The sequence below is a fragment of the Drosophila eugracilis genome, unplaced genomic scaffold (genome assembly GCF_018153835.1).
Source record: "Drosophila eugracilis isolate 14026-0451.02 unplaced genomic scaffold, ASM1815383v1 contig_2155, whole genome shotgun sequence".
Lineage (NCBI taxonomy): Eukaryota > Metazoa > Arthropoda > Insecta > Diptera > Drosophilidae > Drosophila > Drosophila eugracilis.
Window position 1 is genome coordinate 1,638,372 of NW_024573039.1, and position 26,109 is coordinate 1,664,480.

Genomic DNA, 26,109 nt, shown 5'->3' on the forward strand with positions numbered 1-26,109 from the left:
CATCGCTTGATGTCACACCAAAAAGTCATTCAATATTTATGCATATTACGCATACGCACCGATGGCCCGCCATACGATGCTTTCTTTGTTTTCTTTCTTTTTTCCTTTTCCTTTTTTTTGGTCTTTCTTTTTGCTAACCGAAAGTGCAAAAGTATGTAGCTTTGCGAAAGGATTGCCTAACTTGTTTTGGCCAACTTAATTGAAAATGGCCCAAAGCCTCGCTCTAGACCGACTCTTTCCCCCCCTCAGCCTCGACGATCACTTAACACTTGAAATCCCCCAGTCTGTGGCAACACAATTTGTACATTTGTTGATGCAATAAATATTTGAATTTATTACTCAATTATGGCCTGGCCCACAGTCTTCCCTAACCGCCTCCCTTTCCCCCCTTTTTCCTTCTTTTGCCCACCCATCTCTTGCGGCTACTTTCGAAAAACAATTTTATAGGCAATTTACTTCAATTAAACGATTTAATTTATTTTATTAGTTTGTGCGCAGCGCATGCCCGGCAACTTTCCCCATTGCAAATCGTTTGGCTGCAAGTGCGCTCAGGTCTCCCAGGAATACCCATCATCAGGTTTTTGGGGTTTAGGGGAAAGTTACAGGAACAGTTTAGAAGTTTTGGTCGATGGGTAGGGGGTTATTTTAAACTACAAAACAGGCCATTCAGTGACACACCTTTATCTCAGTTTATAGTTAGTATAAATAATATAGTTTTAAGCCCAAGGTTTTCCAGAACTCTTAATTAGAATCACCTTGAAAACATCACTCCCGGAACATCTGTTCTTCCAGGGTATCTGCTGGTTCGATTGGCAGCCTGGTTCTTTCTTTGTTTCGCCATTGTTTTGCTTGCGGCACTTTAACAAACCCCCTCTAAACCCCCTACACCACCACTAGCACCTCTTTCCACCTCAAGGGGAATCCCCCCCACCCCCTCAAACATCCCAGCGGCGACCGCGGCTTGCGTTGATTGTTATTTTATTGCCCGCATAGAGAACATCACATTGCCAGCCGAAAGCCAAAATTGTGTTTGCCGTTGTTTTGTGGTTGAAATCTCATTTCTGCCCCTTGAGCCTCCAACCACCCCCTCTAGCAATTTTGCCAAAGAAATTTTAGCAATTAATGTCTGGACAAAAACTTGCTCAAAATATATATATATACCCGTATATATATATATAAAACTTTGAATGGAAGAAAAATAATAATTTGCAGGCATAAAAGCGCGAGGAAATCGAATGGAAATTGGCCGAGACCGCAGCCATTACACGTCCATGCATTCTAAATTGGGGCATAAAACACTTGCAACATGTTGAACCCAATAAGCCAGGCTTCTGTTATGGTCGATCAATCACTAACTTGTGAATACACTGCGAGAAAAATGGGTGATTAAATAAGGAAATTAGATAAACATTTTAGAAATATGATAAAAATGATGTTCTTAAGCTTAAGCTTAATAATAAATAATTTAATAAATAAAATACAAAAAAAAAAATGTTTAAAGAATTGAAAAAATATTTTAAATGCTAATTTTTCATAAATATTTTTAATAAATATTTTTATTATGATTTTTAAGTCATAAAAAATGAAAAACAAAAATGTTATTTTACTTATTTTAAGCTCCACTTTTTCTCTCCCTACATTCTTGTAGAGGTAACTCCGATTTCTGGCTCCTAGTCATATATATATATATGATGATGGCTGGCTTACTGGCTGACTGGCTGACTGCGCCCTTCCGACGGCATGTCATCCAGTTATTAGCCAGAATTTCACCCACTGCCACAACACTTAGCCTTGGCTTTGCGGCAATTCATTTAAATATGCAAATTAAGGGGCAAGTAATTAAATAAATTAAATGTTTTCGAGCCACGCCGCAAATTCACAAAACTTATCTCCTACACACGCCCTACACACTCATCCGACAGCCGACAACCAACATCCAACATCCTCTTTGTGTCATGTGCTAATTTCTGCATGTTGATTTAAATTAACATAAATAAACAAACGAGCAAATGAATGCCTGAGTGAGTGCAGAATGGGGCTTTATGGACATGTCCGCACCCAAAGCATATGCATATTTACGCAGCTAAACCACCCACCCACAAGCCATAACTTGCCTGCATAATAAACAACAATAATAATAATAATAATAATAATAATAATAATATTAATTGCATTTACACTCAAACTCAATGCTAAGTACTTGTTATTTGGCCGATACTTGAAATTGTTTTGTTTTCATTGCCCCATCCCATTAATCATGTTAATCGCCTCACTTTCCATAACAATTTAAGGCTTTCCCTTGCGTCTTAAAGGGTTTTTCCCATTTAAACAGCCAAGAAATTTCCACAATGTAATGTAAGCTTTAACATTGTGCAATTTCCATTAGTAACTTTTCAGTTTTCAGCTTCTGATTTTGTCAGAATGCCAATTTATAGAACTTTTTCTACTGAATAAATTTATTTTATTTAAAATTGCGGCTGACTGATTGTGATTTCTAAGAAATTCCAATTTAAATTGGTTTTGTCAACAAAAAAAGAAAAAAAGAAATAAAATGTAAAAAATTAGTTACCCTAAAAAGGGATAAAGCTGGGCACAAAAAAAGGTGATTAATTTTCACAGCCCAACTTTTTTTTGGGTTTTCCCACTAACATGCATTGGCCTTTATTTCTAGCTGGATTGCATTAATTAGGCCCAGACATTATGATGACATCATTCGGTGGTGAACAACAACAACAACAAAAACAACAAGGACAAAATATTCAACGGCCAAAAGGAAGCTGTCAGTAAGTGCGGCTGCTGCCTAATTGCCATTTAAGCAGACCATCCCAGCCCAACTCCCATCTCACTGAAAGACCTTGCCAAGGGGTTTTTGTGATTGCGGGGAATGCGATAAGACGGCAGGTCGAGGACATCTCCATTCCAATGGCGGTGTTGGGATGCGGCAATGCCAGAGGCAGGATTTATGAGTCGACATCGCTCCCAAACTAAGCAGCTTGAATTCTCTCAACGCAAAAGGCAGGTTGCCAGGCAACCGGGATAAGCCGCAATGATAAAAATAGGCAAATCCGACGAAGGACTCGGGCGCCCACCTTTTTGCCACAACCACTAACACTGACACACCACCTGTGTATATATATATATATGGTGTGTGTGTTTGTGTGTCGATTCTCTGTGGGCGCAAAAATGTCTGGCTAAAACTTGCTCATGACATGCGAACAAACAAGTGCCATAAATAAATTTAAATTGCGCTAAAAATCGCACGCTATTATTATTATTTATTATGTAAGCAATTTGCTGGCATTTCTCTATATCCACAGTGTCAGTGTGTGGGTGTCTGCTTTTTCCCTGTGTGTGAGTGTGTGTGTTTTGTGCATAACAATACCAAAAGTTTATTAGAACTTTGTCATAAAGTCAAAGTTCGAACACTTTAAGAGTTCAGAGTTGGCCAAAATTTCTGTAATTTTTGTTAGTCCAGAGGGTAAGGACTTTAAATTTTGAAGTTATTCTAGATAAGTTCGGATAAACTTTCTCATATATGGAGAAATATTGAATTTTTAACTATATTATGTTAAGGGGTTTCATGGGTTAACTAAGAGTGATAAACTAGAAGTTCGACGTGTTGATATATTCCGTCTATTAAGTTTAAGTTCATCCTCCTTTTCCTTTACAAATTTCTAGAACAGGGTATTATTTATACCTCTAAGGCAGGTCCTTGAGGCTCCTTTATGTAGATATGCCATGATTTTAGGACAGTTGTACTCAAAATCATCTTTCGGCAGAGCTAAGAGAGTTACAGTAACTCAGTTACTAACACAAATTCAAGAAAGCCTGCACATATTTATTGACGCTTTCGTGTTGGTTTGCAGCTGTGCACTGAGAGAAAGAAAAACACCTTCTTTTTGCTAAACAATTCATCACCCAATCTCACTGCGAAAGGAACGCCAAAGTGCAAAGCGAAGTTACAAGGAAGGCATTCCAGTGTAACTGTCCGAGGATGATCGAGGAAGAAACAACAACAAATTGATTTACAGTTGGCGACGGAATGTGGCGGAAAGAGGAAAGCGAAAAATTTTTTGGGGAATAGCCCCGCAAGCGCCCAAAGCATTCACAAAAACAAATGAGCACTGAAAGCAGAGAAGCTGAGCTCCCCTACAATTTAGGTTATGACCGAACTATTACTCTCTCACTGTGCAAAGATCATTACAGGTGTCTTTCAGGTTCCTTGAGTTCTCTTTAATATAGACAAATTTGTATTTCTATGGTAATTCCAAATATTAAAGATTACGGGAAATTATAAATTAACTACAAAACCCCAACCCATAGCCAACAAATTTTAGTGGGTATCCCATAGTCGGGACGCTCAACTAAAGCGTGTTTTTATTTTTTCTTTTTCGTTTTTGTTTTTGTTTTTATTTGCAAATGTATACATGCACATATACACTTTATTAATAGACAATAAAAATAATTTGCATTTAAACATTCAGTTAATGTATATGTATGTAGTTTTTTTCTGTTTTCTTTTCTTGTTTTCTTTTTTTTTTTTGTATAATAATAATATTTTTTAATATTTGTATTATAGTTATCGTTCGTCTTCATCTATCATATAGTACATATATATATATATATATATAGAATACAAAAATCATCTGCTTGATATCTCCATGGATACAGAAGGGGGAGGACCACCTCCCCCATTCCCCTCACCCACAACGAAATGATTAAGGGGAAATCATAAATGCATGTTTAATATACAACAACAAAAATTTAGTTCTGTGTCCGCGCCACCTATGAACAGTTTTTGGAACTACTTCAGTGATTTTATGAAACAAAGAAAGAAATTTAAATGCATTCGTTTGTATATCTAAACTTATATAAGAGATAACTAACAACCGAAACTATATAATTGAAAATGCTAGTTAGTTAGTATAAGAACCTAAAAAGAAAAAAAAACCTCTTTGGCCATATTGTCTACGAGTACTTAGTATGGAGATTTGTGCTTTGACTGTTTCGGCTTGAAAGTTTTATTATAAAGTTCATCTTAGAGCTAAGCTTTTGGATTGATTTCGATTTGGTGCCTAGTTAAATTCCATAGATTTACGTGGTTGTTGTTGGTGTTGTTATTACATCATCATCTTTAATTTAGTTTGATATGTTTTTCTTTCGTACAAAAGAAAACTCGTCCACTTTTTTTGTTGGCTATACATCTCAATATTTGAGCAATTTCTTAATAAATTGGTGTTTGCAAGTGTTTTATTTTTCACATTCCAGCCTCTAGCTATTGTTCTTTGCTTGAAAATTAAAATTATATAAACTAAAAAATAATACAACAATAAGTTAGTAAATACATTCTTTAATTTCCAACTTATACAGAATGTTTAACTTAATCACTCACTTTGGCTAAACAAAAACCCTAAAACCTGTTCGCCTCTCACTCTATATCTCTCTATCTCCTTCACTTTCACATACCCACTAGCCCATCACTAAATTTCTATCCCTTACTTAAGGAACTTTAAATTCAATATATTTTTTGTTAAAAAAAACTTTTTAAAATACATTTTTTTCATTGTGACACATAAAAAAAAACAAAGAGCGGAACACAGAATCAACCCTTCAAATACTCTTTTTCCTAGGGTCACGAGCTGCTTATCTTTGTATCTTTATAATACAATATACATTGATAGTTCTACAAATAGCTAAGTTACAGTTATCGTTTATCGTTATCGTTATCATATATATATATATATATATATATATATATCAGCCCCATTGGGTGTGTGCTATATCTTCTATATTCCTCACACACACCGATCCCATATAGTTGGTAGCTCGTGCTTTCACATTCAAATGTAGTTAAAGGTCCCCTTGATCCTGCTCCCAGGACCTAGCCTAGAACCCCTTGGAGCACGAACGTGAATTTATCGTCAGTTTTTTTATCATTATTTTCATAGGCACAATGACTGACGCTCTCTCTCTCTCTAGACTTGACTCACAAAAAAAAAGAAATAAAAATACAAATAATGGCAAAAATGAAAACAGAAAAGGAGTAAAATTCCAGGATACAGGATAAGTATCTAGAGGCTATATCTCCCTGTCTGCATCCATACCAGTCCTCAGCTCATTATAGTTGCTCGATTTTGGATTTGGCATTATCATTATATTAATCATCATTATCTTTGGCTCGTTATGAGATCTGGGGGGTTTGGGGGCGGCCTTCCCTTTACCACACCTCGCACTTCTCGGTGGGATTCATACGCTTGCCGGGCTTGCACTGAAAGACCTCGGCGAACTCCTTCATGTTCGACAATGTGCCGATCACCCGGAACTGCGACGGCGAATGCGGATCCTTTTCCATTTGCAGCAGATTCGTTTCCTCCGTTGTGCTAGAGCACCAGACCTAAGGGTGGTGAAAGTACTTAGTTTTAGTTAAAACTTTTAACTTAATAAATCATTACAAACCTGTGCAAAGGACACGAAAAAGAGCTGCGAATGCGTGAGATTCAGGCCAGGCAGCTTCAGGACATCCACCTCCCGGTCGCTTTTGGTACGCTGGTAGGCGTGATAGGCTGCCTTCAGACCACCATTGTCGGCTATATTCTCGCCTTGGATTTGGTAAAGAAAGTTATAGATTAAAGTTGATTCTTAGAGGTAATAAGATAGATATAGATAGATAGATATCACCAAATTATGGTATTCATTAGACTTACCCAGCGTTTGCTTGCCATTAAGAGTACGTCCGTTCATCTTGTACCCACTGTACTGACGGGCAATGCACTCTGATTTTTCATTAAAACGCTCTATGCTCTTGGAGTCCCACCAGCGATTAATGTTCCCAAACTTATCGTACTCCCTACCCTGATCATCGAAGGCGTGGGTTAGTTCATGACCCATTACCACGCCCATGGCACCAAAGTTCAGACTTTTGGGATTGTTGATATCGAAAAAGGGCGTCTGCAGGATGCCCGCCGGAAAGACAATTTGATTTTTCGTAGGTGTGTAATAGGCATTCACTGTCTGCGGGGTCATGCCCCAGTTGGTCTTGTTAACCGGTTGATCGAGGCGTTTGAGATTGCTTTTCAGGTTATAGATAGCCACTTGGATGTTGTTCTCAAAGTAGGCATTCGCCGTGATGTTTAGCTCGGCGTACTTCTTGTCCAGCTCAACGGGATCTAGGATGTAGTCGGGGAATCCAATCATATCCGAGATCTGGTTAGCCTTCTCGATGGCCTTCTCGCGTGTCTGCTTGTCCACCCAGGTCAGGTTCTGGAGGTTCATTTTAAAGGCTTCGCGAATCTCACCAATCATCTGCTCGGCCGCTGGCTTAGATTCTCCATGGAAAGCCTGACGCACAAAGATGGCGCCTACGGCAAAGCCCACCACATTGTTCGTGTCCGAAACGCAATACCGCCAGATCTCCTCGCCACCATCCGAACCCATTAGGGCTTTCCGTACTCCTTTATATGCATCCCGGAAGGGTTTGGACAAGCAACTGGTTAGGGTCCGCACCGCCTGCCAGACAAGATAGTTGTTGAGGGTACTAAAAAGGGGGGAAGGATAAAGATTAGAGATTATGAAAGTGATAAATATATAAAGGTGTCTAAAAGTATATCGAGATGAAAGGTATTCCCATCTTATGGGAAAAATCCAGCAAGTTTATGGATTAAAATTATTTCGCTGCATACTTCTAGGCACCCTTAAGAAATATAACAACATCCTAATGTCCTAGCACTCACATTTTCCCCTCTTCAGTTTGTTCCATCTTAAGGATAATATCCGAAAGGTTCTTGAGAAAGTCAGGAGCATAAACGACAACCACCTCGTCATCGGTGACCCGACGACCCACCATCTGCATGGCATTATCAAAGTGATCCGTCCAATTCAAGAACGGGGCAAGTTTGGCCAGCTGCCTTAGCTGCATTGGATGGTACATGGCCTCTTCGTTGCGTCGATCTTCCAATGGTATAGTAATATTAGCCAACTTCTTTTCAAAGTTAATAACGCCAATCATCTGAGCCCGGGCATCCGATTCATTTGCTCCTAAAAGGACGCACACCTTGGTCATGTACTCAATGTACTCGTTGAGTACCTTGCGGTGATTGTCCGTCTTGTTGTTGTAATAATCGGCGGTTGGCAGGGTCAAACCGCCTTGGTCAATCTGAATGACATGCCGTGAGGAGTTCTTGTCATCCTCACCAATCGCCCAGCCAAACAGGCAGTTAAAATTATATCTAAGGAGAGGAAAGTTTAAAGTTAACAGAAAAACCTTTGGAAAGTATAAAAAATCTACTTACTTGTTGTGCAGAATCTTAAGGGTATTACCCATTGTCCAATTGGCCACATTGTAGCCACTCTTGGTCACATTCCAACCACCGATCTGCAGCAAGAGATCATTCATGGGCTTGGCCCCTAACTTCTCCATATGCTCATCGGCGTCCAGACAGGACTCATAGTAGACCTTGGCCTTACGCTCTGCGTCTGACTTGAAGCTCTTGGCTGGTTTTTCCAGTACATTACGAATGATTAGCTGATTCATCTGCTCCAGTTTGCCAAACGTACCCCACGTTGACTTGCCCTCGGGAATGGGATTGTTTTTGATCCATTGGTTACAAGAATAGCCATAAAAATCATCACAAGGATCCACAGTCACATCGATGGACTTGAGGATCTCGCTTGAGGCAAAGATGCAGTGCTTGTTCAAGCAGGGAAGCTCATTACCGGAAGGACAATCTGTAAAAGAAGTATCTTAAATATCAGGAAAAGAAATATAATAGATATATTTTGATAACTTACCCTTCTTGTGCGGCTGGACATGAAGGACATGCTTGGTGGCATCGCTGTTGCCACCGTCTGCAAAAAGGACGATCAGCAGTGTAAAGATCATGATGGCCATTACGAAAGTAGTGATGAGTAGCCATTTTTCTGTCTTATTTCTCGAACGCCAATTCCATGTAGCCTGTGAAAATGGAGAATACAAAGGAAAAACAACAAAATCAGCAATCATTCTGACCCTCTATGTCGGCACAAAAGCTCCCTGGCCCCATAAATCTGCCTTAGCGGTATTTGTTGTTTTGTAAACAAAACCAAAAATCAAGACGTCGGCAGTTCAAATGAGTTCAAACTTGTGTATCTGTATCTGATGGGTAAATGTATCTGCATCTACATGGAATCTAGCTGGCAGCGTCTTGCGGCTTAATTTTTTCATATATATCATTGAAGGAGAAGGAAAAGTTGAGTGCAGGGGAATTCGTTTTATAAATGGTTTTTGCAAAGCTAAAGCGACTTTTAGATACACTTTCTAAAGAGAAAGACTATGGACTAAGTTTTTTTACCTTAAGATTTCCCAAAAAGATCTTCAAATTCCGCAACAGCATTTCCTTAAAATATCAAAAATCTTTTTCCTTTTCTGAATTTCAAGTTCCCAAACAAACTCCCTCTCAAAACCAACATTACCCTAACCATACCTAAGGGTATTTATATGTGGCCCGCAGAAAAGACACCCGTGAAAAGCTCACACACTCAGCGTGCTGCCCCTCCCCCGCCCCCTACATAGAAAAACCGACTTTTCACTGTCAAATGGTAACCTTCAAGGCAAATGAGAAAAACGCTCACGTTGGCCCCATTTGCCTCTCGTTTTTGGGTCATTGCCACAGAGATAAAGATTGGAGCCAAACAACGACTTAGTGTGCCTGTCTGTCTGACTGTCTGTTTTTGGGATTATACAAAAGGGGGAAGGCATGGAGTTGGGGAGGTGTGATATTATAGGGTTACCCCTTAACTTACCCGCGCTGTATGGTAGCGTATCTGCATGCCTGTATGGCCGGTTGCCTCATTCAATTGAATGCCGCCGATTGAGCTGGAATCATCTTCCGTAAATTCAGTTTGCTTGTAGCGCGTCATCTGCAATAAGATTATTATATTAGAAAATTAAACTAAGTTTTTTTTTGTATAGAAAAAAACAACAAAGTTAGTTCTTTGTATTAGATCACGTGTTGGGTGTGTGTGTAGGGCATCTGATAAGGGAGCCATTGTATATCTGTATATCTGTGGATATAATGCCTACATAAAGTGGCGATGGCAAAGCTTTTGGATTTTGTAGATATATATATATTTTTTTTTGTGTGTTCTTTAGCGCTCACTCAGCGCCTTGTGCTTTATTTTTCTCTCACATTCCCCCAGCTACCTCTCCCGCCCCCCTCTCACCACTAGCTTTTCATTTTCATTGTGACTCTATGTGTAGCCGAAAGTGTTGCCGCTTCAATTAACCCTTGTGTACGCAGCGGCATTGACTGCAGATCATCCCGAAAAATTTGCCTATGAAAAGGTTTAAGTTTTTTTAAGGATGATTTTTTGGATGATCTAAGGGAAGGTCAGCAAAGTTGTGGAATATTTTTGAATATATTTTAAAAATTTGTATTTGAAAACCATAACTAGAAAATGTTTTTGAGGTTTTGTTAGTAAAAAAAAATATGAATCTCTTTCTAAACCTTAAAAAAGGAAGTTTTTTTAAATTTTTCAACTTTTTAACTCATTTTTGTATAATTTTTAAGCATTAACTTTAACTTATATATTATTTAGACACATTTTTAACATATGATTTAATAAATATAAACTTTTTTATACAACAATTCTGATAAGCGGCAGCTCCATTCAGCAGAACTTCAGCCCGCATTTGCTTATCACTTTCTTTGGATGAAACATAATTTCTTATCAAATAAGGAAAATAGTTTGTTTTTAAGAAACAAAAAAGTTGAAAACAAAATTCATGAGAAATGTTTTGCCAGAAACTTAATCAGAAATCCGAACTTTTCTGCCCGCCTAAGGGTTAACTCCGCCAAAGCATTTCCAACCACTTGTCAGCATTTATTGGCCGCCTCTGAAACCATCCCATATGCTGGGACTTAAGCACTCTCAAATGATATACATTCAAAAAATGAGATACATAGATATAAAAACTATCTTAAAGTTAGACCCACCGAACGGCAGTCTGAGATCCACATTTTTTTTTGGCAACCTTTAGGTATTAAGCTACAGCCGCCTTTTCTTTTCTTTTCTTTTCTTTGCTTTTCTTTGCCGTTATAAATGGTATTTTTGGTGCTGTTTTTGTTTGTTTATTTTTGGGCTTAACAAATGGGATGATGAGCGGTACGATAACAGAACGCGGCAACGATAATTTTCATGTTCAGCCCATGACCGTTGGGAAGGCACTGACTGTGCGCTGAGCCCGTGAAGCTTACAAACAGGAACGATGTCGTCGTTTGTGAGTTCTCGCGAGCCTCCCGAATTCCCCATCATTTCCCCTCCCCCCTGCGGCATATCGAATAGTTTTGCATTGTACACAAATTAATTGACTTTGTGTATAGGCTATATAGATATATAGATATATAAACGTTATGGAAATATATATTTTAATAGGTATATATATGTACTGTTATACCGAAAGAACAAAATGTTTACGAGTTTCCAATTAACGCAAATGCAAACCCCAAACAATTGGTATTGTTTATGTCCATTTTGGTTGTTTACCAGCCATATACGGGTATACCGTATAGTCGTATTTAAAAATAGCTTTAGAGGATCGGCAGTTGGTGAGGCGCCATATAAAAAGCCATTATCGCCTGCCCATAAATATGGCTTACGATGTGTGATCTGCCTACATATTGATAACTCAGACAGCTTTTGATATAGATTCGCGAACGTGATGTGGTATCAGACATTAGATAATATAAGCATGATAGATGATGATGATAGTGGGTTTTGATAAGCAGAAGGAAAGGGTATGAAAGAGTATGAAAGAGTATGAAAGAGTATGAAAGTGTGATCTGAAAGTTGAAGTCAGAAAAGGTCACCAAAAGCAGGAAGAGGCTGACTCAATTGCTTGTTTTCCCTAAAATATTTATTTTGACAATAGTAATAGCTTATTTATATAGTGGAGATTTTTTCTAAGTTGTTTTTTAACGAGCTCTATGACAGTTTCTTAATCATTATAACTCAGAAAGTCAATATATATAGCTAATTTAATTGAAAGAAAGACTTTTTAGTCATATTTCCTGTACGTTTTGCCCGCAGACTTTTAGCCAGAAGCGATTCCGGCGAAAAGTAAACATGACCTGCACACTCACAGGCATTTAGCAGATTGTTGAATGTAAACAGGCATTAAAAAGGCAAAATGCCTAACGAGCACTCCCATTGCCAACACGATCAAACAGGCTAATGTATTGGCAAGAAAAAATGAAGAGAAAATAAGTGAAAGGATGAGGAAAATCAACACGATTGACGTTCAAAATATGATATGATGCCCTGGCAAGGGGGAGATTAATCATTTGACAGGATAAACATCATAAAAAAGTGAGGAGAGGGTATAGAAAATCATATTTTCTAATGGATATAAAGTAATACAAAGCTTTGCCTACTTTTAAGCTGTTTTTCAAAACAAAACTTACGGAAGTTTTTCAATTTTGAAGAAAACTTTCTTCTTTCAAAGTTAAACTTTACAAAGTCAACTGGTTATTATCCTATAAAATCACAGGATATAAACCAATGCCAAGTCTGTAGTGTATTCCTGGAAACCTTGCAGTTAATAAACGCTTTTTATGGCCACATTTTTGCAGGGCAACAGATGAGAACCCTTTGGATTCCGAATCACCACAATGGGACTACACTTGAACTGCAGTGAGTTGAAAATCTGGCAACAAGAGCCCTCCTCTCAATGCGCCATTATCCGCCGTTATTCCATCCTCCTCTGCTCGATTTTCACGCCAGTAGCCATGGCTTTATGGTATACCATATGGTGGAAATCAAAGTCGTTGGAGACCTGACTTAATTTATGGTGCACTCCTTGCAATTTCTCTATACCAAGGGCCATAAAATCGGTGGCAAGGATATACAGATATAAGGGGGGGAGTTAAAAGGGGGGCGTGGCTGGGATGCATTTATTCAATTGCAAACGAAATTACAAACTAGAAATCGGTGTCGGTGTAGGAGAGAGGGGGGCTAACAGTACTTGTGATATCACAAACACACACACATGCACACGCACACGCACACATACAAAGAGAGAGGCACGCTCTTGGCCTACCTTTGCGCTCATTTTCTTTGTGCGCCCAAAAGAAGGCAATGCAATTTTTCCAGCTCCCTTCGCTCGCTTTTCGTCAACCTTTTTCCACGATTTTCTACACTAAATTTTGTTGCACTTTCTTGACTTGGTCGATGTTGGTTTTTTTTGATTTTCAATGGGCAACCCCTTCTCGTTGGGTATTACATTTAAACGATTAGTTATTTATTTAATACATTTTGACTGAGTCGCTCTGAGCCAGAAAAAGGCAAATGGTATCCACCAAACAAGGCAAACACGAGCCACAGTGACAGGCCAGCGCACCAGTAGCAGCGGTAATCGCACTCGAACTAGCTTTTCCTCTCCAATTTCACTCGCAGCTGAGGGGAGGGCGGATGGATGGGTGGTTGTACTCCACCAGAAAACGAAAAACCATAACACAAACGTAGTAAATGAGCAAAACACACACAAACAGTGAGAGCCAGAGAGAGCCGGAAGGGGGAGATTTGAACCCTTAGCTAAAGGAGCTTGGTGCGCAGGATTCTTTGGCAGGGTGGCAACGCTTGTTGTTTGTTGGCCTTTCTGTTGGAGTTGCTATCGATTGTAGAGAATGGATTGGCTATCCTTTATATAAAGGTTATCGAAATTTGTAAATAGTAACGGTTGTTTTTGAAAATACGGTAAATATAAGTTATATTTTTACTTAAAATAGCAAATATCTTTCATTTTGCAGGAAAGATAATATTTAGCCATGAAAAATTATGTCATATTATGAAAATCTGTCATTATATACACCTTTTCCCTACAAGTACTGGTCCCCAGTCCATTGGCAAATATCACCAATCAATTTCACTATCTTTCCCCTCGCCAGAGTAACATAAATAGAAAAATAACCTATTCAGTAACGTATTGCATGGATTCCAGAGTGTATTACCATATCGGATGACCTAAATTTAGTTTACGTCACAAACGAGAAAGCAAATAATTTGCACTGGCCTAGCAATTGTGTTTTCGGGGGGGCCTTTTCGCTATCTATCAGCGGTAGCCACAACGCGCCTGCATTGTTTGACTGCCACTGACAGGCCCGCAACCTAACCCCCTCTCTCTCTCTCTTTCCGCTCTCCCATTAAAAGGTGTGAAACGGATGGGCAACAAAATATATGTAAATATTTTAGGTCTGACAATACTACCAAGTGAAAAGATCAAACCAAGTTGCAATGCAATTCGGTGGATCATCAAAGCTGACTCTGGCCTTGTTTTAGAGAAAAGATGTTGCAGCTTCTCTGATCGAAAACAAATATTTATAGGCACCTCTATGATCCCCATAGATGTCCCTGGCATGGTGGTGATTTAGTGACTTAATAAATTAGTATGTTCTATATGGCAAAACACAGCTTATGGCGTGTTTTTAATTTAAAAATAAACTTAACTTGACTTTCTTGGCCAGAGTGGGGAAGTTTTTAGTTGCTAAAACTTGAAAAAGAATGCAAACCGCTTTAGTCAAAGGTTTTTAATATAAGTTTCTTAAATTTGGGAATAATACTCTATCAAAATTATAAAAGTTAACCAATGGAACTCAATTACTAAGCTTATATGGTACATTAAAACTTATTTATTACCCTTAAAATGGATATTATTACAGACTTTTGGCTAGGCTATGCATTTTATGAAATTTCTTTCAAGATTTCCAAGGAATTTCTTTCAGAAATTTGCATATTCTAAGAAGATTTCTCAAAGAATGTTTATACAAAAGATTCCATTCCCAGTTTGTATATCATTCCCAGCTCCCTTCGATTTGAATAAATACTATAAAAACCGAAAAAACTGATGACTCACCAAAGCAAATCGCAATTGTTGTTGATGGCTGAGAGACGGGGCTGTGAGTCGAGTTTAAAACCGTCACCGGCACTTTGGCAGCGGTTTAGTTTGAGTTAAGCCCGCATTCGGTTAACATGTCGAATTTCAATCGCATCTTGAGCGGCAGCATTCTGATCTGCCTGGCACTTGTCAAGTTTAGTGCGGGTGAGTGAAGGCAATTAGAGAAAATAAACGTTAAAAGTGAAAAGAAGCAAGGAAAAATCTGATAAATTGTTTAATAACTAACAAGTTTCAGAACTAATAAGTTTAAGAACTAACAAGTTTAATAACTAACAAGCTTAAAAACTTACAAGCTTAAGAACTTAACAAAAAAAATGTAATAAAAAGAATACAAATCACACTTAAGTACGATAAACAGCAGTCAACGAGTGTCGAGTAAACAATTAACAAAACACAAAAATAAACAATAAAGCGATGGAAAATCACTTTCCGTTGCAATAAAATTACCAAACGGGTCTGATTTTGTTATGATTAACACATCAGAAAATATATATTGTATATTCTTTTTTGTTGAGTGCTTTTTTTTATATATAAAATGTGATAAATATTTTATAAAAAACTAAACCAAGCTCTTAAAGGAACTTGCTAGGATTTTTGTACTTGAAAGTTAAAAAATATCTCAAAAATTATCATTATAAAAGTGTATATTATTATAGATATCAGTGGTTATTAGCTAAAAAAAAGTTATTATTTATTTTTATGTATTTAAAATTATGTCCTTTAGTCAAGTTATCCTTCTTGAAGGAGCAAAGCTTTGTAATCAATGGAACATTTTCGAATTCTAATAGTATTTTAGGTACTTTTTTGGTGTGATTCACAACGTGGGAGTGTTTATTTATACATCTAACTTAGAAATAACTAACTTGGCTTATGAAATGAGGAAATTTTGAGAGACTTAAAGAGGAAAAACGGATAGAAAATGCAAAGAAATGAGATGAAGGCATTCGGAGAAACTTTCTCATGACACTGCCTCATGAAATTAAGCGCCCGTCTTAGCATGAACTGGAGTTTAGTTTAGTTAAGTTAATTCTTTTAAACTTTTCAAAATTATATGACACAATTTTGATAATCTAGCAGACATAGCAAAGACTCTTAACTCTAAGCTAGTTCTTAGTTTAAAACTAATTCTTAGCTTTACATAAGCAAATAAATTAACAAAACATTACCTATTTTTCCTTCAGTGAACGCCCAGTCCGGAACGGTACATTGGAACAATGGCAATGCGGCTGGCGTGGGCGTCTATTCGAATGCCCAGTCCAGTGGCATGCATCCGCCAGGCAGTCTGAGTGGTCAGGATCCACAATATAGTTATGGTTATGCCGGAATCGATTCACGTGGTCCCTACGGCGGAGCCGGTGGTAATGGAGGGTACTATGTAAGCGGTACGGATGAGCATGGACGCCCCTTCTCCTATGGCAATCAGGTGGGACAGGCTGGACAACCTGGCTATATGGGCGTAAGGCCAGATCCCAATTTTCCAGGGCAATATCAGGGCTATCATAATGCAGCACCAGCGATCATTGGCAGCTCAGTGGGTGCCACCTTCACCTTAATACTGGGAATCACTTTGGTCACGATGAGACTATAATGCGGTGGCAGCGCGGGAACTATTTGTTGAGTGTGCAGCCTTTTTTTTTTTTTACTTAGTTTTTAAGATTAATTTATGTAAAGTTTTGAAATTCAAGTTTTCATTAAATTCAAAAATTGATGATTAAAAGAAATTGGTTTAGTTTCTTTCTTGTTGACGGGTATTTACAGTTCTTAGCTGATTGGGTTTCCTTTTATCAAAAGACTTCTTAAGAACCTGCGTGGCAAGTAGACTGTAAACTTCTAGACAAGCTTCTGCGCCACAAAATATACATGATCAGACTTGAAGGTATACCCTATACCAGGGCTGTTCAACGCCTATGCTCGACTGCCCATTTGTTTATGTAAATGCTGGCTGCATAACGGTTTGCTCGCCCATAAGCTTTGAGCTCTTGCGGCGCAATTCCACCAAAACTTTTTCGCTTTCCTCTTTCCGCCACATTCCGTCGCCAACTGTAAATCAATTTGTTGTTGTTTCTTTCTCGATCATCCTTGGACACTTACACTGGAATGCCTTCCTTATAACTTTGGTTTGCACTTTGGCGTTCCTTTCGCAGTGAGATTGAGTGATGAATTGTTTAGCAAAAAGAAGGTGTTTTTCTTTCTCTCAGTGCACAGCTGCAAACCAACACGAAAGCGTCACTAAATATGTGCAGGCTTTCTGGAGTTTGTGTTAGTAACTGAGTTACTGTAACTCTCTTAGCTCTGCCGAAAGACGAATTTGAGTACAACTGTCCTAAAATCATGGCATATCTACATAAAGGAGCCTCAAGGACCTGCCTTAGAGGTATGAATGATACCCTGTTCTTGAAATTTGTAAGGGAAAAGGAGGATGAACTTAAACTTAATAGACGGAACTTTGATATTCTAGTCTATCACTCTTAGTTAACCCATGAAACCCCTTAACACCCTATTTAACCTCTCAAATGCCCAGTTTTTCTAATGAGTTTCCTTAGAGAAAATGTAACCAACTTGAATATCTAAATAGATATATAGAAAAAGATATATAATGCTATAATATTACATTTCCCAACTCAGAACCTTTTGGGAAGTATTTTAGCAACATTAAAATTGGCCTGCAACTGCGATCATGAAAAGCACGAAAAAAAAAACATAATAATATCTCACGCAGCTGCGCAGTTTTAGTGACTAACTGAAAACAATTTGAGTTTAGCCGATCGTGTGGGCACGTCATTTTCTTGGGGGCACGCCCACACAGTTGAGATATATATTTTTGGCGAGCAACGCTCATGTAATTAACCTCCTCCTGCTACTCCTCCTCCTTTCTCCCAGAAGGCAAACGGCGGGCTAAAAACGATAACCAAAATAAAAACAAGTATGAAATCGCAAAGGGGAAAAGAAGGGGAAGGGGCTTAGACACCTGTTGATAAAGGTGATTTTGGGTGGTTTGGCGATTAACTGAGTCACAGATGAGAGGCCCCCACATGATGAGCTCATAGTAAATACATATGTTAGCATGTAAATGCCGGCGGGCTAATTGAGACATGGACATGTAGACACTAATTAGCACATAACTTCTAGAACTGACTTTCTTCTACCTATCTATGTATGTAGTATAATATATAATTTAACCAACGATTAACTTAATTGCTTGAGCAACACATTTCTGGCGGCAGCGTTGATTGTCAATGTCAAAAAGTTTGTGATCACTTTTGATTTCAGTTCTCGGTCTTACGTGCCAGCGATGATTATCAAAATCAAAGCTCCGTGATGTCTCAGGGATGGGGGAACTAACTTACTGAACCAAGTCTGTCACAGTAGGGAATACCCTGAAGGTAGTTAACATACTACTTAAACCACTTTAAAGGCAATTAAGTCATAGGTAATTGTCATTCGAACCTTGTAATTACTTTTGTTTAGTTTTCTATTTATAGCAGCGACGTGTGAACTTGATTTAAAGTTTAATCGAAGGTAAAACTAAGATAATATTAGCATTACCAAATCATGGCCACGAATGAGAACAAAAGTTAAACCCAAAAAAAAGTCATCAAACACTCTCTTATAATCTGCCAAAAAATACATTTATTAGTCTAGTAATAAACAATAATTATATTGGATTTGTTTTATTGATCTTGTTTTGTTCTTGTTCTTCCTGGTTTTTCCTTTCATTTTTCATTTTTCCTTTTTTTTTTTTTTAAATTTTTTACTTATTTATTTTGTTCTTGCTCTGGCTAATGTTTTCATTTTGCATTTTTGGGTTTGTGTTGTGGATTTTCAGATTTACGTTACTAATTTCTTTTCTTTCTTTTTTTGTTCTCTTTTTTTTCAAATGTATTTCTTAAAGCAAAAACATTGAGGAAAATAAAAAAAAAATTAATCAGACTGCAGGCTTACACAGACGTACATATATAATATATAACTAACAACTATATATGGAAATGATCATGCCGAAGGACTTGGACTTTGATCGGAATGAAAAGATCGAACAAGATTTCCCTACAAAAAAAGGAATCCACTAACAGAGAAACCAGGGGGGTTAAAACATTTTAACTTTTTCAGAGGCATTTAGTGTTTATATGTGTGTGTGTGTGTGTGTGTGTTTATGTTGTCACTGTTAGTGTGGATTGACTGTACTGCTCTGTTGTCTATATAATACAAACTGTTCTTTTGAATTGCTTTCGGTTGTGGTTGCTTCCTGTGGTTCCTTCAATTTGCCTATAGAAATATATATATGTGTCCTTGTATTGGCCCAGCAGGAACAAGGCTCCAGTATATATATATATATAGATATATATATATATATGATGTATATGTGTATGTATATGTATTGTGTATATATATATATATTATATATATGGCATACAAATATATTGTTTGTTTGTTTTTCCTTTTTTTTTTTTTGTTTGTTTTTTTTTTTTTTTTTTTTGGTAATTTAGGCTACAATTTGTGGTTGCTTGTTGATTTTTCACTAATTGAATTCATTCATCATCCTGCTTCACTAGGTATACATATGTATTAATGGTTGTGTGTGTGTGTGTATCTGTGTGCGTCTTTCTGTTGTATACTTGTTTCATATGTATGTCTGGCTATGCTCCCTATATAATAATTTATATACGATTTCTATCTTTTGCACATTCTATTCCAAAGCGTCGACAGCATTCCCATGTCCTTCTCTACGTTGCTTTAATCATAGCTCTACACATTGCCACGCCTACGCCTAGCCTACACCTAAACCGCCTGCCGGATTTGGTTAGAACTGGAATAATACGTATACGTACGTATAACCAATGTCAGCCCAAAAGCAGGCAACAAAAATAAGAAAAACATAATTACAAAACAAGAAAAGAGAAAAAACAGGGAATTTGGTTTAAAAAATAATACATATAATTCATATTTATATATATTTATAAAACTATACACTTGTGCATAGATGTATATGTGTGTTTGGGTGTGTGTGTGTGTGTTTGGGTGTGCATAAATAGGTTTCTTAGAATCATCATCGTTGTTGTTGTTGTTGTTGTGTATTTGGTATAAAACAAACTATTAGCAATATCAATTTAATAACTAAAAACACTAAAACTAAATTAAATTAATTTCTAAAAAAAAATTATTTATATGGATAAGGATATTTGTATATATATATATATAGAACTATGCATCTATATATATATTTTTTCGTATATATATAATATAATATATAATAATGTGACTTGTTGTTGTTTCTGTTGTTTTTTTCCCTAAAAGATTCTTTTTAGCTGTTTTTTTTTTCTAACGGGAAATCATATCTGTGAAATCAAATTTCCAAATTACAAAAAAAAAGTGTTTTTCCCTTTGCTTACAAAAACTAACAACAACTAAAAAAATATACCAACAGCGCCTAGGAAAAATCGATGTCAAGTCTTCCAGTTTTCCGCCAGAAATCTCAAGTTTAGTTTAGTTAAAAAAAAACAAAAAAAATAAAAAGAAAGCCATTAAGTCTGTGCGCAAAGTTCTTGCCTGAGCAAGCAATGGGTTAAGCTTGGTCTTTACCTATAAGATAAGTCTAAACGAGAAACTAAAAGGGGTTTAGAGCTCTTAATTTGAAGTTAAAGGTAATCGAACTGTTCTTGTCAAAGAAATTTTCTTTATTTGGAAATTCGAATTCTACCAATTCGCTTTTCAGGCATTAAATTATTAAAATTTAAAGTCCTTAGACTTAATTTGGCAATTTTTATATATATATATAAAAAAAAAAGATACCTCTAGTTGAAAAAACAAAAAAAAAAAACACTAAAACTTTTTTGGGTAAGCACAGAGATCTGTACGGACTAATCTTCCAATACCCAAAATCGCCTAAAAAATATATATATATATATAAAAACCTAATGGATATCAATTTCCAAAACAGATTCCAAGAACTTATGGAGCCTTAAGAGCAGTTAGCGAGCGGAAAACTGTACATAGAATGTTGACTAACTCGATATTAATGATAATAAATACATTCAACTTAATAACAAAAATATCCATGTGTGTGTGTTTTTGGGTGTGTGTGTTTAGGTGTGTGCGTGGATTGGTTGGTGTAGTCAGATAATAAATAAATTATGTAATACAATGTAAAATATTTTGAATGCTTTCTCCTAGCAGTTGTCTCCTTTCATCTCCTTGCAGCTCTCATAAAGTTTCTCACATCTAAAGTTGTGAAGAAAAGCCATCATCCATCGCCTACATTTTGGTCTGGTGTGTGTGTGTGTGTGGTTGTGTGTTGTTGTGTGTATGTCTTCTGGGGTCTTGTAAGTATGTGTCTCTTAGCCTGCCCCGACAGAGGTAGTGTACGTGTGGTATATGTCTTCTTTCTTTTTTTTTAGTTTTCTTCTTGTTCTTGCAACATCGACCATGCGGGCGGGCCAGCAACGAGAGCAATCGAAATTGTGGTTAGGAACAACGAATGCCGCTGGCCGGGCCCTTTCTCTTGCTGATATCTCTCTTAACAACAAAGACAAAAAATATCTTTAACAATACTGTAGACTGATCAGAAAAAACAATGTAACTTTCATTCTATGATTTCCTCTGTATCCTCTGCCAGGGCTTTCTCTTCACTTTCTTTCTCTTTCTCTCTCTCTCTTTTGACATTACTCCTTCTCTACTCCGTTCCATGAATTGCCAATTGCAAATCTGAATTTAAGCTAATGTTCCTACACTCCACACCTTCATCTATCCCAGCGATCACCGTTGTTGTTGTTGTTGGCCTTCATGCCTTGCGCTAGCTGGAGCTGCACACGAGCCCATTCTTCTGGGGCAACTTGAGCAGGCGTCGTGTCCGGAATTCGTAGGCACGGCGGCAGAACATCACCAGCTCTGGATTAGTATGCTCCGGCACCGTACGCACTGGAAATCCAGGAGCTGTGGCACTACAAGGTCGACGTGGCACAATGCTAACATCTTCTACATCCTCTTCGGCGGCACGCAGGCGTCGTCGATACCTGGCAATGTTATGAAAATGTCATTAGAATTTCCCTTAAAATTTTCAAATGGTTTCCGCTTACCTGCAATACTCGCTGAAGGTAAGCACATAGCACTTGTCCTCGACGCAGGCCACCGAGTTGTGATCGCGATGCCGGGAGGCATAGACCTCGTCCGGACAATCATTTCGCTGTCTTCCCTGATCAGTGTGCTCCGGTCGATAGTACCACAGCAGCGACATCATCATCTCGCCTAGAATTATCATTGATTTTAGTTTAACATTCCTTCCGTAACTATCCAAGGGATACCAACCATCTTCGGGATTCTGCCAGAGATGCGCTACCTTGGCCACATAGGGCAGTTCATTGTCCTCGTTGGCCTTGAGTAGCACACAGTCCCTGATGCGTATTATGTCGCCTTCCACATGCCGCATGGCTGGATAGCAAGTGCGCAGCACTAGCGGATCATCGCTCTAAGGTAAAAAGATTAAGTTTAAATGGGAATCAACATTGCTAGATCATCGTCCACTTACATTGAGAAAGACTGCACCTTGGAAGGCCTTGCCCGCCCACATCCATCCATTATTCCACTTGGGCACAACATTGGCTTTCGTTGCCGGCGGTTGGGTCACATCTAGCTCGTAGCTGACACCGCCAGGTCGCTGTTTTTGCCGCTTTCGGTTTCCAAACTTGCAACGTGATCTGGCCCGCTTCGTATGCGTCGCCTGACCCTGACGATTGGCGGGCGTATGAGGATTAGCTGTTGGAGCAACTGTAGTGACTGTAGCCCCTGGCTGATTGGGCACCAGGAACTGGTGTTGCTCATCGGAATGTTGCTGCTGCTGCTGCTGCTGCTGCTGGGAGGTTGATGTTGCTGCTGTCGTCGTCGTCGTTGTTCCCGCTGCCGTTGCCGTTGCATCAGTGACAGCCGGTGACTCGCGGAACTTTTGAGCCTGTAGATCTGCCGTCTGATACTCGTTGTTATTGGTCTCTTGGGTGGAAGTGGTGACTCCTTCCATTTGTGTTTCTGCCGTGGTGGCAACAACTGTTGCCCCCGCTGCTCCACCAGATGACTTCTTGCTCTTGCCCTTGGCCTTGCCAGCAGTTGGCTGTTTGCGTGGCTTTTTACACGGCAGGGATGACTCAGAAATCGCTTCCGTCGCTGGCTTCTTGGTTTCCGACTTGGAACGCTTCTCCCCAGCGCTCTGTTTGCCCCTGTGGTCAGTGGCAGGGGCCAGCGGCGAGGACGCAGCATAGAGGCCACCCACTGCCGTGGGCGTCTGCTTGCGACTGCTGTGATTCAGTTCCGGATCACTGAAGTAACCGCGAGTCAGCGCCGTATCCAAGCCTCCGAGCAGATGCAGTGCTGCAATCTCCTGTTTCCTTAGCCGAGCCCTCTTTGGCGAAGCACTGGGCGTGGCCGTGCTATTAACCTGCTCCTTTACGCCCTGTTCATCTGGTCCTGTCTCCATGGGAGTAGCTTCCATTGAAGAGGATGCGCCTCCCGCTGCTGCTGCTGCTGCTGCCGCCTCACGTTGCTGACGTCGCTGTTGCTGCTGCTCACGGCGCTGCAGACGCATTCGTTGCTGCTGCCGCTGCGTCAGAATCATCTGACGCCGCTTGGCATATTTGGCCGGAGCACGTCCGTGTCGACGGACAAACCTGCGACCGGGACACAGGTAATTCTTCGGTTCCGCCTGCTTGATCAGGCTCTTATAGCTGTGATTCGTTTTGGCCTTCTTGTTGCCACTTGAGGAGGCTAGCAGATTGATACGCTGCTTGCTGCCACCGGGCGTGGGCTGATCTTGCTCCACGCCAGTGGCCTGTTGATCCGTTTGTTGTTCCTGCTCCGGTTCGGTTTTGGTAACAGATGATACTGGTGGTGTCCCACATACGGGATCCAGTTCCTGTTCTGGTTCCATTTTGATGGTGGGCTTTAGATCCGGCAATTGACTGATATGTGTGCTGCTGGCCTGCGCCTCACCGTCGTGCTCGATTTTGATTTTGGTCTCTGCTTTGATTTCCGCTTTAAGTACGAAAGGCATCTCTGGTTCCATTTCCATTTTGGCTGCAGTTCCCTTCGACTGCTTCTCCGGGAGCTGCAGCTGCTGCTGCTGCTGCTGCTGCTGTTGCTGGGCTGCATAAACCATCTCCCTGGCCATGCTCTTGCCGATCCTCGCTTTGCGTGGCACTGTTGCCGCCTGGTTGGCTGTAACTGGTGGCGGAGTACTGCACGTAAGATCATATGCCTCGATGTGCTCTTGACCCTTTTCCAGCCGCAATCCCAAACGCAATCGTAACTCCAACTCGGCCTCCTGCTCCTGATCATCGAGCAGCTTCTCATCACTGGCACAGTAACTCTCCGGCGGCGTGGGTGGCGGCATTACGTGTGCCTCGTACTGCATCTTGGTCACTTGAGGATTCTCGCCCTTGAGCTCTGTCTTCACCAGCATCTGGCATTGGGTGCCCGTTGTGGCGGTGGTTGCCGTCGTATTTGTATTTGTTGCTGCTGTTGCCCGTGAGGTTGTCTCACTTGTCTGGCAGCTGCTGTTGCTGCTGCTGATGTTGTGGTTGTTGTTGTTGTTGCTGTTGCTGCAACTGTTGCTGCTGCTGTTGTTGTTGTTGTTATTTGGTGTGACATTTTTCACTGGGCCTCTACTGGTAGTCAACGCTGACGCTGTAGTTGTTGTCGTAGCGCTACTGCAGGCAGTCAAAGTACTGCTGTTGTTGCCGCTGCTGCTGTTGCTGCTGCTGCTGCTGATGTTGGTGTTGCTGCTGCAGTTGATATTGCTGTTGCTTGTGGCATTCAGCAACATATTGCCGCTATTGCTGCTGTTCTTGCTGCTGCTCTGGTCGATGTTGCTGATGATGTTGCTACCAATATGAGGCCCAGTATGGACGTTTTTTGGACACGATTGAGGCATTGGGCAGGGACACTGCGGTGGATACTCTGCAAAGATCAAAAGGGGAGCTGAGTTAAAAAATGTTGACACGTGACAAGAAGTGTTGTTAACTTTCTAGCCAAGTTAACAACTCTTCCTGTTTTGACTTAAAATGCATCCGAGACTGGACCATACTTTTCCTTACCCATATACGGTCCTTGCAATCCGCGCGTGTAACACTGCCCGGCTGTTGCTCCTCCGCCGGGACTATAGCCGGCGTAGTAGCTGGGCGGTCCCGGATAATGTTCCAAGTGCTGTTGCTGGTGTTGTTGCTGGTGAGCTGGTACCAATTGGCTGCCACCTGGTGCTCCCGCTGCACCGGCTGCCCCGGCTGCTACCGCACCTGAACTACTCGCTGGCGGTTGCTGTTGCGGCGGACCGGACACTGATCCGGATGAGGCGGGCGGCGGTGGTGGTTGCTGTTCGTAGAGCTCGTGCGGTGGCGGTGGACCCGCGTGCTGATAGTATGGATAACGACGATAGGCGCCCGGCGGTGGCGGACCCTGCGGATGGGCGGCAGGATGGGCGGGATGCGATGGCTGGTAGACCTTGCTCGAGAAATAGGGCTGATAGGTGGGCGGCGAGTAGCACATGACCTCGCCCGGATATGGCGCGTAATAGTTGGGCGGATAGGCGGTCGAATAGTGCATCTGGGCCGCGTGCATCGAGCGAGAATAGGGCACACCCTGGTGGGCGGCTGCTGCAGCAGCTGCGGCCGCCACGGCGCTGGCCGGATACGGCTGTGGCTGCGGCGGATGCTGACCTGGCGCTTGTGGATTATGTCCGTGACCGTGGGCGTGACCGTGCGGCGTTTGACTTTGCGACTGAGATTGTGCTGCTGCTGCCGCCTGATCGGCAGCTTCAGCGGCGGCCGCTTGCAGTTGCGTTGGCGAACTGCCAGAGGTTGAGCCACTATCCTCCTCTTGCAACTTTTTAATTTGAGCTGGCGGTGGTGGCGGTGCGGCGATCACATGCGGTGAGATCAGCGGTCCAGCCGGCTGATAATAGCCTGCAATGATAAGAGATAACAGTTGGTTAATCAAATCTATAAGATCAGATTTCTAAGTTATTTGATTTTATATTTTAAAAACGAAACATGCTAAGTCTCGAAAGATTTATGGTTTTTTTTGAAGAAAGTTGATGGAATGAATGATATATCTTATAAAGACCGATTGGAAAGTTAGTAATAATCCTGAAGATTCATTATCCTAAGACAGAACTAACTAAATCTTCTTCAAAAACAACAAATTTTCCT

General features: G+C 40.1%; 3 protein-coding genes across 16 annotated transcripts in view; 1 reads left to right on the plus strand and 2 right to left on the minus strand.

Annotated features, from left to right (window-relative positions):
* Positions 1-5,334: 5,334 nt before the first annotated feature.
* LOC108105091 (neprilysin-3) lies at positions 5,335-13,811 on the minus strand. Of its 2 annotated transcripts, none has more exons than XM_017211522.2 (8): positions 13,073-13,811; positions 9,778-9,894; positions 8,788-8,950; positions 8,289-8,724; positions 7,731-8,225; positions 6,705-7,534; positions 6,457-6,599; positions 5,335-6,394 (listed from the first exon to the last, which is right to left on the minus strand). In XM_017211522.2, exons 1-8 carry the CDS (start codon positions 13,082-13,084, stop codon positions 6,218-6,220), a joined length of 2,373 nt encoding a protein of 790 aa, XP_017067011.1. In that variant the 5' UTR covers positions 13,085-13,811; the 3' UTR covers positions 5,335-6,217. The 2 variants fall into 2 exon arrangements, with proteins under 2 accessions (XP_017067011.1, XP_017067010.1); XM_017211521.1 differs by lacking the exon at positions 13,073-13,811 and adding an exon at positions 10,971-11,209.
* A 1,180-nt stretch (positions 13,812-14,991) lies between these two features.
* LOC108104994 lies at positions 14,992-16,654 on the plus strand. Its single transcript, XM_017211371.2, has 2 exons — positions 14,992-15,070; positions 16,108-16,654. Exons 1-2 carry the CDS (start codon positions 15,001-15,003, stop codon positions 16,512-16,514), a joined length of 477 nt encoding a protein of 158 aa, XP_017066860.1. The 5' UTR covers positions 14,992-15,000; the 3' UTR covers positions 16,515-16,654.
* Positions 16,655-20,156: 3,502 nt separating this feature from the next.
* The window catches only part of LOC108105012 (putative uncharacterized protein DDB_G0291608), a 42,005-nt gene continuing 36,052 nt past the window's right edge, over positions 20,157-26,109 (minus strand). For 7 of the 13 annotated variants that reach the window (XM_017211404.2, XM_017211401.2, XM_017211399.2 and 4 more), the window contains exons 3-7: positions 25,000-25,863; positions 22,446-24,862; positions 22,226-22,385; positions 21,997-22,165; positions 20,159-21,933 (exon numbers count right to left, since the gene is read on the minus strand). In XM_017211404.2, the coding sequence (XP_017066893.1) occupies positions 21,714-21,933; positions 21,997-22,165; positions 22,226-22,385; positions 22,446-24,862; positions 25,000-25,863 (3,830 nt within the window). In that variant the 3' untranslated portion in view covers positions 20,159-21,713. Of the gene's footprint in view, positions 21,934-21,996; positions 22,166-22,225; positions 22,386-22,445; positions 24,863-24,999; positions 25,864-26,109 lie in introns of all 13 variants that reach the window. The other 6 variants (XM_017211395.2, XM_017211394.2, XM_017211397.2 and 3 more) reach the window with 2 other exon arrangements.